Below are 17,329 nucleotides of genomic sequence, written 5' to 3'. Positions count from 1 at the left end.
TTCCAAAAAGCCGTAACTGGCGATGTATCCTTGTCGGTCGTCCTTGGCGCCCTCTTGATTGCGCTCACTGTTTTAGCAGTCGTCCTTAATATCCTCAGCCAGCTGGTGAGCCTAAATGCGCGATGTTAGCTTTCGCAGCAATTTATTCTCGTGCCCGCAAAGCAGTTATATCGAGATCCTCACCGCCCACCCATGGTCTTCCACTGGTTCCCTGTTATTGGCTCTACCATCACCTATGGAATAAACCCCATCCAATTCTTCTTCGAATGCCGCGAAAAGGTAGGTTCTTCGGCTATATATGCATTCGCATCGAGCTTAAGATGTATGTTTATGGCGTAGTACGGCGATGTGTTTAGCTTTGTTCTCGCTGGAAGGACAGTCACTGTCACCTTAGGGGCCAAAGGGAACAACTTTGTCCTGGGGGGAAAAACTTCGCATATCTCCGCAGAAGATGTCTACACTGTACGCACTGAGTATTATGAAGAGGAGATCGAGTCTTATCGGCATATAACCACATCTATAGAATTTGACCACCCCTGTGTTTGGAAAGGGTGTCGTGTACGATTGTCCCAACTCCACGCTTATGGAGCAGAAGAAATTCGTCAAGTTTGGGCTTACGGTCGAAAATTTCCGTTATTACACACATGTCATTGCTGATGAGGTGGAGAAGTTCCTCCAAACTCATGAGTGCTTCAAGACCTATCGCGACAATGCAAATTCCTCCGACGCTTGGGGATCGTTCCCTGCCTTTCAAACTATGTCTGAACTTATTATTTATACTGCATCAAGGTCTCTTCAGGGTGAAGAGATCCGTGCTGCCGTCGATGGTAGCTTTGCGGATATCTACCATGATTTAGATGGGGGCTTCAAGCCCATCAATCTTCTACTTCCTGGGCTCCCTCTACCGATGAATATAAAACGCGACAAGGCGCAAAAGAAAATGAGCGACTTTTATGTTGGCATCATTGAGAAACGCCGTGCCCAGGGTGAACAAAAAGTTAGTACCATAATGATAATTTGCATACGTCTGACGGTTCTTCATTTAGGAAATTGACATGCTTGCATCGCTCATGGGGCAAAGGTATAGGAATGGCCGCACCCTTAGTGATCGCGAGATTGCCCACATCATGATTGCCTTGCTGATGGCTGGTCAACACACCAGTTCTGCGACAAGTTCCTGGGCCCTGGTACACCTAGCTGCCCGACCTGATGTTTGGTACGCTGTTTTATAAAGTCCCATCGTTTTTCATCAGACGTTGATATATATATGATGACTCTTAGGCAAACTCTGTATGAGGAGCAAGTTCAGAATTTTTCTAACGGCGATGGCACCTTCCGTGAGATAGAATATGAAGATCTTTGCAATCTTCCTATCCTGGATTCCGTCATCCGTGAAACCCTTCGGATGCATCCTCCGATCCATTCTATTCTGGTAAGACACTATTGTTTTCTTATCTGCTCTGGCATTAAGCAAACGTCGCTCATGTATGAATTAGCGTCAAGTGAAGGACGACCTCGTTGTACCCCCAACACTCGCAACAAGTCGTGGAGGAAAGCCAAAGTCCGAAGACAACACCTACATCATTCCCAAAGGTCACCTCATTCTTGCCAGTCCTGCCGTGTCTCAGCTCGATCCGGATATTTGGAAGAATGCCAACATTTGGGAGCCTTCTCGTTGGAGCGATCCTGAAGGTGTTGCCGCTCAGGCTTTGGATCAATATGAGAATGGAAGTGAGAAAGTCGATTATGGCTTCGGTGCCGTCAGCAAAGGGACCTCCAGTCCTTATTCACCTTTTGGCGCTGGGAGACATAGGTGCATTGGTGAACAGGTCTGCATGTGGTTCTTATGATTGAGTTATTCTTCGGCTGATCCCTGCGCTTAGTTTGCATATGTGCAACTTGGGACTGTCATCGCAAATCTGGTTAGGAAGCTCGAGATCAAGATCAATTGCGTTCCACCTCATAATTATAGAGTAAGTTATGCTTTCTATTGATAAAGATAATGTGACAGACGCATTGGTGTAGACTATGATCGTCGTGCCCGAAACTCCTGACGATATCTCGTATCGTCGGCGAGTCTGATTCCCAAGTAGCGGGGGGAGTTTTCCACGTTATTAATTCAACTCTATACACTATATTCTATTTATATCAGTCATGCCTAGCTTGAAGATTAATTCGATAAGCGACTGTCAAAAATTCCCGTTCTTCAGCTTCAAGCGAATTTTTGGAATGGCGAGTAACTTGATAGAATCCTCCGGCATGAATTGTACACGTACGGCTTTGCCAATGTCTCCTTGAGGGCGAAAGGGGTAAGGATACACTGAGCCAATGAGACCCAGCTTAGGGATATATGCATCAGCGTATAACTCTCTGCGATCGATATCCCATGTCGGCTCGCTCATCACGATCGCTTCTAAATCTGACAACACCTCTCGGGCGTGTGACATTGATGGGTCAACGAATGCTCTTGCTAGAGCACGCATTGCCCATGTGGCAGTCTCTGCTTCTGATGATCGCTTGGTCGCACGCTCGAGGACATCGTGTTCCCTTCCAATTCGCATCAGGGTGTCCTTCGACAGCGATTTCATGCGCCATACGCCGCCCGGAATTGGAGACGGACTCAATGATTGGGGGGACAGTGTCTTGCGCAGTGCAGCTTTGATCTGCCAGTGATTCACCAGATCAGTGAAACGTCGAAGAGGAGACGTGACCCGAGAGTACGAATCATTGCCTACGATACCAATAGTCGTGTGTGGACCAGGATTCGCGGTATACATAGCAGTGCCAAAAATGACGTGTCGCTTGAACACTTCAACAATAGGCACAGTCAAGTCTCGAGGATCTCGGAGAGCGAAAAGTTCGGCATCGTCCTCTTCTGTCCCAGTGTGGCGGTCGGACACTCGGAAAATCAAAGGGATATTATGATCGCGGGCAAATCGGGCTGCCACAATTCCAGCGGCAAGCATGAACTCCCCTACTAGATTCCGAGAGATCATTCCCGGTGTCCATGTTGATACTGAATATTGGACGTCAGGATATCCACGGAAGAGATGAGGATGAGTGAGGTCCTTAAGTGGGGGTATAATAGGAAGTGTTTTGTCCGAGATCAATTCGATGTCAATAGAGGTGCTCGGAAAAGCGATTATCGGATGACGGAACCGTCGACGTTTGAGCAATGTTGCTACCTTCGCAAGCTTGGACAAATCAGGTATACGTTTGGAATCAATGGCGGTCCGGAGCATCTCAGGAGGTTGAGTGAGTAGTGGGTAGTGTCGGCGTATTAGCTCTGCCCCCAAGGCATTGTCCACGTCATCATACAGTAGCGCCTGAACGTTCCTAACCCAACCAGGCGTCACGCGATGGTTTACGATGTTGCCATCTCCATCTACCAGCGCACTAAAAGTGAGAACTGGCTGAGGCTGCAATCCCTTCGCGAGTTGGCCCAAGCTAAATCGTTGTTGCGAAATAGAGGATGGTATCATCGGCCAGGAGCGGTTAACGAAATAGGTCGAAATTCCTGCCTGTTCGATTGGCCGCACAATATCATCCAGGGGGTGAATGATAGATGATGGGTCAGCGATGTGGATATGGACCCAGTGCTTATTCGGATCTCCTGGGACTTCTTCGATGGACACTCCATCATCTATCTCCTGAGCATCATAATCGTCGACCGCATACACCGGTAAATTGCCAAAATCGTGACGGATAGAATCGAGCCCATCGTACAGTTGGAAGTTCCCTCCTGCTCGCGCAGGTTCAGACAATTGGAGCAATTCTTGAGCTCGAATTTCTGCAGCCTTCTCATTACGACTTGTCCCCGGTTCCCCCAGGGATACCCCACGCAAGTTCATTTCCGTACCATCGGAACCGTGAGCAATGATGGCGTCCCAAGGTGTGTATACACCAAGTTCCTGGAGCATATGAAAGACCATGGGCTGATCAACAGAACCTTCATATAGTCCTATGCGCTTTATTATCGTTGGGATGATAGGAGCCCATGGGTCAGACTGGATAAATCGCTGTCGACGGTTCGAATTTTGAAAGAACTTTATGATTTGCTTGTCCGTATCAGTGAAAGCCAAATAACCCTCGACATCAACCGGGGTTTTTTCTAGAGGGGCCCTTTGGGCTCTTAAGGAGCGAGAACGCTGAATTATCACTCGTGCTTTTTCAACAAAGCTGCGAATGTTTGGGTTATCGTTTCGGATCCACTCCTGGACCTGCTCAAAATTTTGGACATCGGCGTAAGGGCGAAGATAGTAGGATTTTGAGTTGAGCGTGTCCACGGTGTCGATTAGGAAGTGGATTGGATTCATTAAGAGGTGGTCTCGCAATGCCAAAACATGATGGACACGAATTGAGATTCTGGGCCCAAACACGTGGGTGAGAGCATCTTCGATGCTCATTGATCCCCATTTCTCCTTGTTTGTGCTCCTGAATTTGGCATAGAGGGAGGCGGACCTCTTCAAGACAGTCCCAGACGCGTGTTCGATCGCAGACTCTATTTCTCGCACTCGTTTAACAATCCGAATACGGGCGGCCGCTTGCATCTCGTTCTCTGGAGTGTCTTCGAGACCAGTCTGACTTACAAGATCCTGGTCAATGAATCTTGCATATGCGAATGTCAGATCAGTCGTCCTTAATACATGCAGCAATCCGTCGGCGCCAAGCAGGACCACATTCAACTCTCGGCGACGCTGCTCAAACCCAACAACGACGCCATAATAACCTCCATTATTCCTTAAAACCAATGAGACACGCAAAAACACTAACTCGGCATCATGTCCTCACCTATGAGCTTCTGCTAGGTATCCTGCCCGAACGTCACTTACGGGCTGATTGGGGAGATACAATGGCACATTTTCCAGAAAAGGCGATGGAATACTCGAAGCTCGTGATTGGGCGAAATGCCCATCTGTACGCTTCCAATCCCCTCTTGGTTTACCCATGACAGCTTTGCGAAGCTGCGCCTCCTCTACTAATCCACGGCTCTGAGACAGCTTCCACCCAGACACATTCTCTCGTTTTGCTGCAGCATCCAACGTCCTATTAAAAACGCCTATGAGCTCTTTTGTCAACTCTTCGTTCGGGGCCGAAGTACTCTGACATCGACTATTTTGGAGGTTCGCGACGCAAGCGCGAGAGGAAAGAAGAAGTCTTCCGGACTTCCTGACGTTCGCCTGCTTCATTATCCTCGTAACTTCAGTGGAGGGCATGACGGGGGCAAGGGTGTGAAATTGACCTCACCCGAGGCATTCAATTTTGCGACACACCCACGTGCCATGATTGGGACCTGCTTGCTCTATCTATAGAGGCTGGTATCCTGCCTATGTTCTTGCTTACCAGGCTATTTCTGTTATGGCGGTCCCCGAATGGCCGAGCTTGCAGCACACAGACAAGTAGTGGAATTTATAGATACAGGGGGGTCAAACAAAGTATCCTTTCATTAGCACAAAACCCTCTCCCAATCTCCCCGTCTTTGATGAATTCTTTCCTTGTGGATCGCAGGCATTCACAAAGCAAACAAAAATTAGAAGCCCCGCAAGCTAGTCCCGTAAATGCGTCCGCGCAAGAGACTACTATCCAGTGAAATTTTATTAGCATGTACACTAACTACAAATAATGATTAGATTAAATGAAGCGATGATGTCCATTGGTATAGTGATGGAGGGAGTTATTAGCCATTGGCTAGGGGAAGTGAAGGCACTAATTCAGCGCCTCGTCCGTTGCGCCAATAAGCTAGTAAATGTCACATAAGATCAGCGGAACCCTCAACCAACGTGGAACGATTAAATTACCTGATGTATATCTGGTCTCCCCTTTGGGTCAACGACAAGGCACATATCAATTAGCTTCTTTACGCCATCAGAATACGGTGAGTTTGTAGGATGCTTGTATGCAGCACTCATGACCGCCATGGCAATTGATCCACCTTGCTCCATAGTTTGAGTATTCTCAAACGGCGAATGGGAGTAAGCAAGAGCAAATAAGGTGCATCCCATTGACTGCGTATGGGTGTTCAGTAACGTCCGAGCCCTTTTTTCCCAACTAACGACTTACCCAAATATCTACTTTTTCGTCAAGGGTTACCCCGGTTTTTACATCGAACAACTCCGGTGCCCGATATGGCATTGTGCTGTGTTCAGCTGCCATGTCCTGAAAGGAGGCGACATGTGACACCCCACGTCTCTGGGCGAAATAAGTAATTGAGGGCTGACCTGCTGAATCAATGCCTGCTGACGTGTCTTGCACTCCACACGAGCACGCACAGTGCTACCAAAATCCATGAGGATAGCCTCGCCCTCATCATCGATCATGATATTTCTAAAGATGACTCGTAAGTTAGGATCTGACACGATGAAAGCATACATACGCTGGCTTCGCATCACGATGAGCGTATGGGGTATGTATCCCTTCTGCACCAGATGCAGCGTCAGCTCCGGCATCCTCCGTGATTTTCGACAACTCGTCATCCCCGTCAAATAACACATTTGCTTTGGTCTGGCCACCACGCGATTTCGTCGCCAAGAGAGCATAACCTTTAGATTCTGATCCTTCGTCGTCATATGGATCGTCATCTCTTGGATGCTGTTCCAGAAGCTTATGTCTTTCATTGTGGTCATCATTTTCATGGTCCACATCATGATGAATTTCGCGCCGCATGTCGGGGGCGGGAGAGGGTTCACGACTGGGTGGGGCGAGACCTGAGCGAGCAGATTCTTGGAGTAGATCTCTTGACGCAGCATCAGGACTGGAATTTACGGTGGCTTTTGGTTTCACCCTGAAGTCATGCATAGCACGGAGTCCGAGACATGCGCCTCGAAAGAGCTTTAACATTTGTTTTTCCGGGAGCCGTGCTCCCGTGATGGCATTGGAGTTGATGATGTCTTGCAAATTCCCCCTCTAATCGATTGGAGAATTTATTAGATACCTTCCCCGATGAACCAGTCGTCACTCGCCTGATAGAAAGGTAAGAATAGATAGACAATTTTCCCCTCTCCATCGCGGTCTTGTTCAACAGAAGAGTCCTGTGTATAGTGCTGTGAGTAAAAATTTTGGGATGAAAGTCTAAGATAGGACGCACGAATATACGGATGATGTTCCTATGCCTAGCAAGTGCACCATTAGGCCTAGGAAAGCAACAGAGCAGCTATGAAGACTCGCCTGAACCTTCTGTACGCCTCTATTTCTCTCATCACCTACACGGTCGAACAATCAGCAAAACTGCAGGGGGTCCACAAGCTGAATAAAGAAGCTAACTTCTTTCACTCCCTCATTCCCAGTTGGACAACGAATCTTCTTCAAAGCGAATTGTCTCTATCAAATGGGAGGATTCTCAGAATTGTTCAAGGGAACCAACTGTCCAACTTACCCCACTTGACGTGTCCTGGGCTAAATAAACGAAAGAGAAACCGCCTTCGCCGAGTACTTTGACGATGTTAAAAGTCCTCCCATTGATTTTCAGGGTTGACGAGGGTTGGCAGCATATTGCCTGGACCTGGGCAATAATATCCAAGACTTTAAACTTGACACTCTCCACGCTGTGCCACAAGTGTCCCACACTTTGGTGAACGGTATTAAATCAGAGAGGCCCGGGCCATGGTACTTACAATTCCGACATTATGGCTGGGTTGTCCCCGGTCCAGCTAGTTCGGAGGATCGTGATAGTACTGAATGGTGTGGCTCTCAGCCAGGAACAGCTTGAGGTGTCACTGTAAAGCTGTCGGGGTGCACGTGCACGGAATATTAAATTCAATTTACATAAATTACAATCCCGTGCTTCAACTGCTGGCCTAGTTGACAGACCCAAAAATGGCGTAGCGTCTACAAATGCTGGGTCCCACTTCGTCGTAATCTGCTTTTGTGTGACAATACGAGTAGAAGTCGGACTGTAATAAGCTTCATCAGCATGCCGCAGAGTTTCCCACATCCGTCCAAGTACGCACCAACGATGCCAACAGCGATCCTCCGTACCACACAGCATAGCTGGAACGAACGTGAGAAAGAGCCATAGGCTATCACAAGAGGGGAAATACCGTTGTCGTTTGTGAGAAATAACGTTAACTTCAACACCCGTCGACTATCCAATCGCCTTGAGAGATGCACAAATACGTGTAATTCGTGCAACACCAACCTTTACAAGTGATCCAGATGCCCTCTCGCTCGCCTGGATACGCTGGTCAACCAATATCCTTATATCTTGCTGTAATCGTCTTCCAAAATCCTTGAACATTGTTGAACCGCCAGACAGAACGATGCTCTTTGGGATTGACTTTAGTGTGGTTAATAGTCTTACCCGAGTATTATATCCGCACCTTGTAGAGTCCGCGCCGCACGTCGATGGGTGAGGCTTGAATCACATCATCCACCACGTGAGGCAAGGGAGTAAGGAAATCACTCGAGTAGATTTCGGGGTTAAAGAAGATCTCGGGAGCCAGGAATCGCTCGTAGCCAATGTCGATCGAGTATTTCTAGGATATTGTAAATGCTTGCATAGGGAAGCTGGAAAATAAATTGCCTACCCTCCCAGTGACGCTGTGCTCCCCATCATATCGCTGGAAGTATCGGTATGGATCTGCGTCGTACTTCCGGAACTCCTTCACGATGTCTTGGCAAACGTAAGAGTAACTTTCTTTGACCTTTTGCGCGACTTTGAGCTGGTCTTCAGGAGGAATATTGACCGTCTCCCCTCGTTCTCGGAGCAGACCCTGAACGAAAGTTGTGATGTCTCTGCCGGCGACGGGGATGTGTTTGATGGCGGAGCCAATGACATAGCCTTCCGCACAAGGTATGACATGAGTGACCCCGTCTCCTGAATCGATTACGGTGCCAGTCAGTGTACGATCTGTCACGTCTTTTGAAGTCCATGACGCTGCTAAAGCAAGAACAGCTTGCACTGCTATGTACAACCCTTTGCAGTTGAATGATTCAAAGAAAATTTCGGCGGTCTGTTCGCGGTTTTCGGGAGGATTCAGTGGGGGTTCGGTCTAAGTACGGAGGATCGGGTGATAAAACGCATCCTCAGAAACAATGCGTGCATGTTTGGGAGACACGCACCAATAAAAAGTAGTGGTCTTCAGGCTCAGCACGTAAATATTTAAATATACTTTGTTCCCAGTATCTCTCCATGTGATCCCAATTCTCAATCATGCCATGCCGAATGGGATAATGCACGCCGTATGTTTTAGAGTTGGCTATAGCTTCGTCGCCGATGTAGAAGTCCAAATCTTCTATGCCTCTTCGGGAGGCAATGTTAGACGCGCGAGGAGGGATGGGCCCGGCTCCTCGAGCTGAAGCAGAACCAGCCGCAGCTTCACGTGTAGCGATCGCCGTAGGAAAAACGCTTAAGAATGGGAGAGCACTCTGAGCACTCCATGCATAACATCTGACAAGAAGAACACAGCTTACAAGGAAGGATCGGAGTTGCCTGCGAAACTTATGGATGCAGTGATTAATCTTGGTACCGGGACTCGTTGACTGTGTCAACTTACCCAATCTTCGAATACCCGCTCCCATTGTCACTTATAATTGGTGCGAGATTCATCGCGACAAAACCCGATTTGTGAAACTTTAGGCTCGAAGTCGATGCCTAGGTACGTCGCGAATCTGAATGGCGATCGTGAGTACACGTGATCACCCCCGCTCATTCGCAAGTCAGGACCATTGCCGTCTTCCTTTGATTCTCTATATTTGGAATTGAGCTTATTCGCCGGCCGATTATGGCGGGAGGTGCAAATTGGATGGGAGGCCAAAGGTTCGTTCAACTCGCGTGTTGGCAGTTGAGGACGGTGGCCGTTGATGCTGGTGTTCTATCTGCTGAACCAGGAAAACTGCACGACTTCGCTCCAAAGATGCGGTGACAAAAGCCCATTTTGGGAAGCAGCGCATAATTGCTAGGGATCTAAAACCAAGGTCTCCGGCTGAAGGACCAACAAATTCGTCAAGCCTCTATTTTTCATTTTCTCATGCCCCACGTCCAATATCTTCAGAGGTGGCTCCTAATCAACGTGCTAGGCACTATTCCAATCTTGCGGTCAAGAAAAGGGGAAATTCGCCCAGAGAATCACTCCCACACAGTACTTCGGGCCTTGTGTCGAATTCTTTGGACCCGAAAAAAAAAACCTCTAAGATTCTGAAGGCACTTGATGAGCGATTCTCTGGTAAGCCCAATCTAGAAATTATTTAATTTTTCGTTGTCCATCCGCTTTAGCAAAGGAGACTCTTGCTACGACAAGACGCCGAATTCTAGATAGCAAAAACCTCGTCGGTCTTCCCGCGACCTTTCCAGTATCGCGACCTATAGTGAGGAGTCATATGGCTCAAATGGAAAGAGCTATGATGACCATTAGTCCGTAGGCTTTCAGTGAGGAGCGGACAAAACGGTGAGTTCCATTCATCAAGCCTAGACGACTGGCGGTACCACTGCTTCTGGAAGGATTTCTCGGCCCAAAAATCCTATCTCGACGCCGTTGCACGAGCTTCCAGGAGCCCATGCCTTTTCTGATGAGCGGCCACCTATTCCGCGCGAGCTGGATCTCCGTAGTGATTCTTCCTACACAGGATCCGATATGAGCTCGGTACCCTTTTCTCCCACCCTTGCCGCTGCGGAAAGATATTTTGAACACCGTAAAACTATGCTGCTACCCGGAACCTTACCTCCGCCACAGACAGGGCCCGGCGTTCTGCATCAATATTCGTGGCGTGGAGTATCCCGGGTACAGGGTCACTCGCACTCGCAGCAGAACGCAATTACTTCGAAGGATAGATCTGTTCACCCCGTTTCGTCTGTTACGCAACCATCAACATCCTCCAATGCTTTGGCCCAACACCCTCTCTTGTCGAGAAAACAGCCCGTCGAGTCTTCGTTCTTTTCTAACGCCCCAGTACCCTGCGCTTCTGCAGAGAAAACACTGACATTATCTAACGGTCTTTCGCTACCTGAAGCTTGGGAAGTTCTTGTAAATGACATGCTAGAGACAGATCCAAACCTCTGGGACCGCTCTAAAGACTGTCAATTTTCGCTGGACGTTGCTATGAACTTGGGGGAAGGTTATTCAGAGTATGCTGGAGCCGATTATCGCATGGGGCTAGCTCGGTTTTCACCCACACCAAAGCCCTCCGCTCATGGCGACAGTTCTCCTTCCGCGAATGTTATCCCAAGCTCAGCCCGCTCAACAACTGGATCAGACAATGCTAGTGTGTCGTGGAGCTCGCGGGATTTGGATTCAGTCAAGAGCAGTCCGTTAACAGGGGGAACTGAGGAAAGCACATGCAATGTGTTCAGGAATTACTTGGATTTCCTTGGACCGCCTGCTCGTGATAATGTCCGTGACCAATCTCCACCCCGCCGTTGCTTCGACCATGCGACGTACTCGTTGGCCCCAAGAAATAATTGCTCACCTGTGCAGATCAGCTCCCTTTTCGAGTCGAGTCCTTGTCGGAAGGATGTGCTAGTCGGTGGTACTCAAGAGGTCGATTCGCCGATAGCTCCCTCGACGTCTTTGTGGGATCTCTCTTTCCAGAAATACCCACGTACGCCTCCTGACTCATTCGAATCGGATGCCCGTCAACCCAGTTCTAAACTTCCACTGACAAAAAATAATTAGATGCAATCCTCCTTGGTGTTGGACAGCGGAAAAGTTAGGGTCAGCTCTGTTCGATGGCACCAATGGTTTCGTGTATTAACTATCCTGGTACATGAATGGCAACTCCAGTGGAGGATTCCAGGTTGTTCTGTTGTTGCAATATTGCATTAGCGGACAGATTGAGCTTCTTTGGGTGATCATTGTCACTGTCGGGCATGCCCTGCGGGTAGGCAAATGCGTATGTCTCCAACTATTATTAACACCGGGACTCAAACAAAGGTTCTGAGCGGTTGAACTGGATCTATGTGATTGCCTGTGTGTGATGTCAACGAGCCAAAGTAGGCGTCGACACGTGTACAGGGTGCTTGAGCGTGACGACAAGGCAAATTGGGAAGAGGTTAGCGTCGATGTTGAACTCAACCCAGGGAGCCGGCTATTTACATGACAAGATTGGGATTTGGATGATATTCCCGCTACTCTGTAGCGGGTCTTGTAAATTTTTCAACCTTGATTGAATGCGTTTGATGACAAGGTCCTCTATTATTGCCAATTCTAGATAACCCAGGGTCCTCCCAACTCACTAACCAATTTCTCTTATACCGCACCACTCTCGTGCCGTTTACTCTGCCTTCCCCCCTGCTCTTTGTACTATCGTCCCACTGTGCTGCTTCTCTCATGCTTTCCGGACCGCCGCTACCTTCCAGTTCCTCCACCGTTTGTACTGTGTCGCATATTCTGTTTGGCGACTGTTACCAAATTCCCATCGGCATCTTTGCATCCGATCTCCAGATTATGACAGATATCTTCATGATGTACTTACCTTTTTGCTCCCCTCGTTCGAATATCATTGTTGTTCACCCGATTTTGGTGGCGCATTGAGACGTCCGAGATTGGAAGGGCCAATGACCTCAACAATTCAGTGTGGGTCATGGATATTGAATATCATTGGTTCATCTGACGCGCTGATCTTTTTGCGTTGATGCATTGTGTCTCGTTCGCTGCGCTTGTAGGAGGACAGAAGAGTGGCGGGACCTGCCGCGTCAGGCGGTGTCCACCAGTTATATCCACTACTGTACATCATTCGATCTAATTAACGACGCTCGTGAGGAGAGTTGGCACAAGAATTTAGGCAAGGTTTGGAACGGTTTCTGCTCACACGTCCCTCTCAAGCGTCCGAATGACTACTGGAAGCCGCGCGCACCCGGGAGGGGGGTTCTTCCGATGGAGAGATTCAGCGAGATTCAGCGAATAACTTCTAGGATTGCCTGAACGGAGTGTTTAATTGACAGAAACTGTGACTGTGACAACAGGACATGGCATATGTCAACGATTCACTTGCTACGTCATAAAGGATATCCTATGTCAAAGGGTTGCTCTTAGTCCCCGTTCATGTTCCATGGGATTGATCTTCGTTTTCATTCCCGTTCCCAAACGATGGATTCCCCTACCGTCCGTCCGGCCTTATCCGCATGTGGCCAGAGGACTCAAATAAGCGCTCTGCGACTTTGATGTTTGTTTGCTACAAAAATTAACAGGCACAAACCTATATGGACTAGTTTTCGCAAGTCAACAACCTCCGGGGGGAGGGAACCCACGACATGTCACTTCAGCCTATTAATCCATCGTTTTTGGGTGAATTTAAAGCACCAGAATTCACCCAGAACGACGGATTACTTGATTGACCGCAGGGGCCATGATCGCAAACATTCACCAATTATACTAATGCAATAGTAATCAATCCAGGCCGAACCGGGGTCAACCAGTCGTCGTCTGTCATATTAGCTAGTGGCAGGCCCAGAATCTTAGGACCAAACAGAGCTAGACCGGAAAATGAGAAAATGTGCCTGCAAAATTAACAGTCAAGTACTATCGCGTCGGTCTCGCTAGCTGTAGTTGGAACTGATCGTACGCACCTTGCTGTGCCTCGGGGCGAGATGTTTGCCCGTTCCTCGAAATGCTCCCCATTAGGGGCCTCATTCCTTTGCTGTTAACTCTTTTGGGAAGAGGAAGGTCGGAGATCAGTTGCAATATGTAGGCTCGGAAGGGAGAAAATGTACAAATGCTTCACTGAGTAGGTGAATGTATCCTGCCTAGGATGAATGTTGCACATAATCACACGCAAGACGTTGCCTATGATTTCTTTTTTTTTTTTTTTTCATATAATTAAAAATGTGCTGATGAACACAGTGCACGGCCGAGCCTGGACCCGGGCCCGGTATGGAATTAAACATCAGATCGGAGTTATGCATGTAGGAGTGTATACTGGTACTTGAGCGTTGCATACACTACACAACATGGACAGATGATTAAATCGAGATCATCCCGGACTTTACTTCAGAAACGTCGATCCTGTGAGAGAACTAGCGTTACAAACTAGCGCTAGACAATGAAAGATTGTTAAGTAAAGGTCTAATGAGACCAAGAATGAGACCTCACCTCAGTTCACGATAGTGTAACTGAGGAGAGAGGAAAAAACGGTCGCGACGAGTGGCTTTTAAGCCTACAACGCCGCCTATCAACAAGAAAGGTGGATTGGGAATAATGGTAAATCTCCTGCGGCTGGTGAGTCCGTGCGCCATAAAGGTGGGACGTCGACCTTGTCTCTAATAGATCCGAGTCGCGGTCAAGGCTTGCATGGTGGGCCAATATCTCCTTTTCTCTCTCTTCCCTTTCCTAGTAGTGAGTTTATGAAGTTAGGCTGCGCATAGTACATGCAATATGCGTTCAAAAATGCCCCTCTTTTTCTTTTGTTGTTTGTTTATTTGTTTGTTTTGGCACGTTGTCCAACCTCTGGCAGACTTTATTGCTGTGTTGCAATTTATCCAAAATTTTTTTTCCCTCCTTTTTTCCCAATGCGCCATGCCAGTACTAAGACGGTGGCCGTGCAATCAATGGCAGCAATTTATTTGTATGTATACAGATAGATCTAGACAGGTAAGCTAGCTTAGACCGCCGCCTAGATCGACTTGTGCAAGTACAGTAGGGCCTAGGTAGGTAGCGCGACTAGACCTTGATAACGAGCCGATTGCGATCCCGATTTACATTACTGCATATATATGCCCGATCGAGGGGCCGGGTGGATCGAGTTTTGCCATTGGCCTACATGGAGGGAAGTACAGAGCGCGCCACTGGGAGGGTTGAATCGGATCCAGAGTTAGATGATACGGCAGATGCATATACATATATATAATATGCCATCTCAGATTGCCAGCATTAATATGCCTGGCCGGCCGCTTTGGGGTCTCGGTCGTTGTGGCGTTCATTCATATGTGGGGGGGTTTCGCAGGTCGAGAACACCTACGTACCCGAGCTGCATTGAGGCATTATTGACGTGACGTGACGTTGTTTGTTTCGTCGTTGTTGTTGTCGTCGATCATCGTTGTGGATGCGGCTGATCTTCTGCACTGTCGTTGTTCCGTCATGAGGAGAGGAAGAAGTCGGGTTGGGGTTGAGCGTGTGTGTGGCTGGGTCGGGGGACAACGGTAGTAGTACTTGATCGGTCTGAGCGTGTGTGTGTGTGGGGGGGGGGGGGGGGAGGGTGAAAGGGGGAGGATCGAATTATTGTGATAAGCATCAATATGGGGGAATGGATATATGGTGTGCCGATTATGGCCAGATGCAGTGATTGCGTCATAGAATCCGATGCCGATACATAACCTATATAGCTATTTATGTGGCTTTCCCTGTGTTTCTTTCTCATTTTGATTTTCTTTTTGGCTTCTCCTTTTTCTTCCTTTCTTTCTTGGGTTGGGTCCGATTGTCAACAGGAACGAGAGACGAGAGAGTCTGTAAGCAAAGAGAGGGATGGGGGCATGTACAAAATTATTTATACCCAAACGCCCCAAAAGAAAAATTAAAATTCCGGTCCGGCGATAAAGAGAGTCCATGTCCATCAATATTTACGATGAATGATGATGGACCTTGATCTAGTGCATGATCTTCCATCGCGATTGATCGCGCGCTAACGTTTACTTACAGCGTCGTGCATGGCATTGTACGTCCCATCATATCAACCGCCGATTCTTCCTGTGCGAGCGCGGCACGTACATATACATACATACATCCATCCATCCATCCATTCCAGAGTGAGAGGGATTTTGGGTTCCGGAAATAGGTTGCGTATATACAAATATCATACATAATCAATGCCATTATGCATGTACCAGGACCGTGTGCAGGGTTATAAATCGAATCATATCAATCTGGTTCATGACGCCGGAGAAAAATATTTATTTTTTAAAAAATAATTAAGGACAAAAGGACGAAAAAAAATGAGACTCCCCTGTTCTCTTTTTCCGTTACATACATAAGTAAGCTGAGTCACCTGCGTAGATTCCCTGGCTGGGCTCGTCCTGAAAGGTCGAATTCGAATACAAAATGATTTATGTAGAGAAAAAAAAAAGAGGAGAGGAGGGGGTGAGAAATTGGAGCCAGGTGCAGGGGCGCATGTATATATATATATATATTGAGTTTATTTACATGATGCATATAGGAAAGTAAAGTAGTGGTTTCTGAAGCTAGGGGGAGACCTGGAATTTGGCCATGCATGTAGGAGATTAGTTTAATTGTGGTGGTTGTGTCGTACGCGTGGGCAAGCACAGGTATATATGTAAGCAGTTAATAAATAGCAGTTATGCGTGTAGTCTAGTGACATGCATGACATGATATTGCTGGTGACAGCAATAGCGCTCTACATAGTTACTATATGCCATTGGCAACTGCTCCTATCCCCTCCGGCCTGGGAGCTTTTTTAATTTGCACAGCTAGTGTGTAGTATATATAGTATATATGGCTATACTTGCATGAACGTACCCGGCGGAGCAAAAACTTTTGGGAATTAATAATATCGATATATATTATATATCATGCATGTCCGTACGCGTGCATGGCGTCAGCTGTACTACATACTAGTAGTGAGTGATCTCGCGACTTGATGTTTTTGGCCGCACGTACACTAGCTCGCTACGCGCGGCGGGTTCAATTCGATCTACTTATCTTGTGGCAGGAATCAAATTCGATTTTTGTGTAATTTCCTGTGGCTTCTATCTATCTATCTCCCCCCTGTCTTTCTGGTCTGGTCTTGTCTGTCGATCCATCTGGATCTATCATAATCTACTGCAAATCCCGGGAAGAAGGCCGGGAGTGTGTTATTGTTGTTGTAGCAACTTCTGCAAGAAGCTTTTCAGCAATCCACGCACACTGGGGGAAGATCCATGTCGACGCAATATTTTCGTTTTTTTTTTGGGGGGGAAAGGGACGTTAACGTTACGAGGGTGTACATATATGCATGGGCATGGGTACCGATATCATGTATATAGTCGCACGTTTGTTTGACGATATACATCGTCGTTAGGTTCGCATGCAGGGTTGAGCTGGTTGAGCGGTGATAGAGTGTTTGGGGATCAGTGCCTAGCTGCATTGCCATGGGTTAGCTGGCATGTGCAATAATATTGAATTGGAGGCCGATGAGCAGATGATACATATCTTTGTTTGATTTATTTGAACTTACAGTAAAGATCAGCAGTCGTATTGCTTGCATGCTGTTTGCTGTTTACTTCCGTGGACTTTTATCTTTTTCTTGCAGTTGTTGTGCCATGTGCAATGTGCTTTTACCGTGCGTCAGTAGGGGTAACCCTTGGTTGAGGCCAGAGGCTCCTTGGTTAGGCCAGGCCCAGGCTTTGCAATGTTATGCAATGTATGTGCTACGTCACGTTGGTAGCACACCCCAGGGCCATATATTGGCT

The 17,329-nt window shown here is 47.7% G+C and overlaps 5 protein-coding genes across 5 annotated transcripts; 2 read left to right on the top strand and 3 right to left on the bottom strand.

The window, feature by feature from the left end:
• The first annotated feature begins 5 nt into the window (after nucleotides 1–5).
• Nucleotides 6–2,247, top strand: EI90DRAFT_3037692 (cytochrome P450). Its single transcript, XM_039058800.1, has 8 exons — nucleotides 6–279; nucleotides 340–462; nucleotides 524–997; nucleotides 1,047–1,216; nucleotides 1,282–1,432; nucleotides 1,497–1,829; nucleotides 1,884–1,973; nucleotides 2,026–2,247. The coding sequence occupies exons 1-8, from the start codon at nucleotides 193–195 to the stop codon at nucleotides 2,080–2,082; spliced, it is 1,485 nt and encodes a 494-aa protein (XP_038921354.1). The 5' UTR covers nucleotides 6–192; the 3' UTR covers nucleotides 2,083–2,247.
• Nucleotides 1,884–5,228, bottom strand: EI90DRAFT_2990376 (uncharacterized protein). Its single transcript, XM_039056094.1, has 2 exons — nucleotides 4,792–5,228; nucleotides 1,884–4,740 (listed from the first exon to the last, which is right to left on the bottom strand). Exons 1-2 carry the CDS (start codon nucleotides 5,214–5,216, stop codon nucleotides 2,190–2,192), a joined length of 2,976 nt encoding a protein of 991 aa, XP_038921353.1. The 5' UTR covers nucleotides 5,217–5,228; the 3' UTR covers nucleotides 1,884–2,189.
• Nucleotides 5,229–5,489: 261 nt separating this feature from the next.
• On the bottom strand, nucleotides 5,490–7,734 carry EI90DRAFT_3151219 (other/NAK protein kinase). The gene is made up of 11 exons (XM_039065710.1): nucleotides 7,611–7,734; nucleotides 7,373–7,541; nucleotides 7,261–7,317; nucleotides 7,165–7,199; nucleotides 7,085–7,109; nucleotides 6,960–7,028; nucleotides 6,374–6,903; nucleotides 6,219–6,324; nucleotides 6,061–6,156; nucleotides 5,799–6,005; nucleotides 5,490–5,739 (listed from the first exon to the last, which is right to left on the bottom strand). Exons 1-11 carry the CDS (start codon nucleotides 7,619–7,621, stop codon nucleotides 5,707–5,709), a joined length of 1,338 nt encoding a protein of 445 aa, XP_038921352.1. The 5' UTR covers nucleotides 7,622–7,734; the 3' UTR covers nucleotides 5,490–5,706.
• Nucleotides 7,735–7,764: 30 nt separating this feature from the next.
• EI90DRAFT_2990370 (actin family) lies at nucleotides 7,765–9,624 on the bottom strand. Its single transcript, XM_039056093.1, has 9 exons — nucleotides 9,492–9,624; nucleotides 9,409–9,435; nucleotides 9,058–9,343; nucleotides 8,523–8,987; nucleotides 8,316–8,471; nucleotides 8,135–8,260; nucleotides 8,037–8,080; nucleotides 7,947–7,986; nucleotides 7,765–7,889 (listed from the first exon to the last, which is right to left on the bottom strand). Exons 1-9 carry the CDS (start codon nucleotides 9,542–9,544, stop codon nucleotides 7,794–7,796), a joined length of 1,293 nt encoding a protein of 430 aa, XP_038921351.1. The 5' UTR covers nucleotides 9,545–9,624; the 3' UTR covers nucleotides 7,765–7,793.
• Nucleotides 9,625–9,719: 95 nt separating this feature from the next.
• EI90DRAFT_3012705 (uncharacterized protein) lies at nucleotides 9,720–11,606 on the top strand (the record flags this gene model as incomplete). The annotated part of the gene is made up of 5 exons (XM_039056586.1): nucleotides 9,720–9,754; nucleotides 9,826–10,160; nucleotides 10,211–10,302; nucleotides 10,357–10,382; nucleotides 10,436–11,606. The coding sequence occupies 5 exons, from the start codon at nucleotides 9,720–9,722 to the stop codon at nucleotides 11,604–11,606; spliced, it is 1,659 nt and encodes a 552-aa protein (XP_038921350.1).
• Between the last annotated feature and the right edge of the window lie 5,723 nt (nucleotides 11,607–17,329).

The sequence above is a fragment of the Cantharellus anzutake genome (genome assembly GCF_015039405.1).
Source record: "Cantharellus anzutake strain C23 chromosome Unknown EI90scaffold_6, whole genome shotgun sequence".
In the NCBI taxonomy this organism is placed as follows: domain Eukaryota; kingdom Fungi; phylum Basidiomycota; class Agaricomycetes; order Cantharellales; family Hydnaceae; genus Cantharellus; species Cantharellus anzutake.
Note: the sequence above shows the minus strand (reverse complement) of the source record. Positions and strands in the feature narration are given on the sequence as shown.

Bases quoted from the DNA above. Each gene is read 5' to 3' on its own strand.
- EI90DRAFT_3037692 (XM_039058800.1), top strand. From the start codon at position 193: ATGGTCTTCCACTGGTTCCCTGTTATTGGCTCTACCATCACCTATGGA. The intron at 280-339 runs GTAGGTTCTTCG...TTTATGGCGTAG, and splicing joins TCTTCGAATGCCGCGAAAAG to TACGGCGATGTGTTTAGCTT. The intron at 463-523 runs GTACGCACTGAG...CCACATCTATAG, and splicing joins CCGCAGAAGATGTCTACACT to AATTTGACCACCCCTGTGTT.
- EI90DRAFT_2990376 (XM_039056094.1), bottom strand. From the start codon at position 5,216: ATGCCCTCCACTGAAGTTACGAGGATAATGAAGCAGGCGAACGTCAGG. The intron at 4,741-4,791 runs GTGAGGACATGA...ATTGGTTTTAAG, and splicing joins TACCTAGCAGAAGCTCATAG to GAATAATGGAGGTTATTATG.
- EI90DRAFT_3151219 (XM_039065710.1), bottom strand. The intron at 6,157-6,218 runs GTCAGCCCTCAA...GCCTCCTTTCAG, and splicing joins AGCAGGCATTGATTCAGCAG to GACATGGCAGCTGAACACAG. The intron at 5,740-5,798 runs GTAATTTAATCG...GACATTTACTAG, and splicing joins GGAGACCAGATATACATCAG to CTTATTGGCGCAACGGACGA.
- EI90DRAFT_2990370 (XM_039056093.1), bottom strand. From the start codon at position 9,544: ATGAATCTCGCACCAATTATAAGTGACAATGGGAGCGGGTATTCGAAG. The intron at 8,988-9,057 runs GTGCGTGTCTCC...CTCCGTACTTAG, and splicing joins AAGACCACTACTTTTTATTG to ACCGAACCCCCACTGAATCC. The intron at 8,081-8,134 runs GTTGGTGTTGCA...GCGATTGGATAG, and splicing joins CATCTGGATCACTTGTAAAG to TCGACGGGTGTTGAAGTTAA.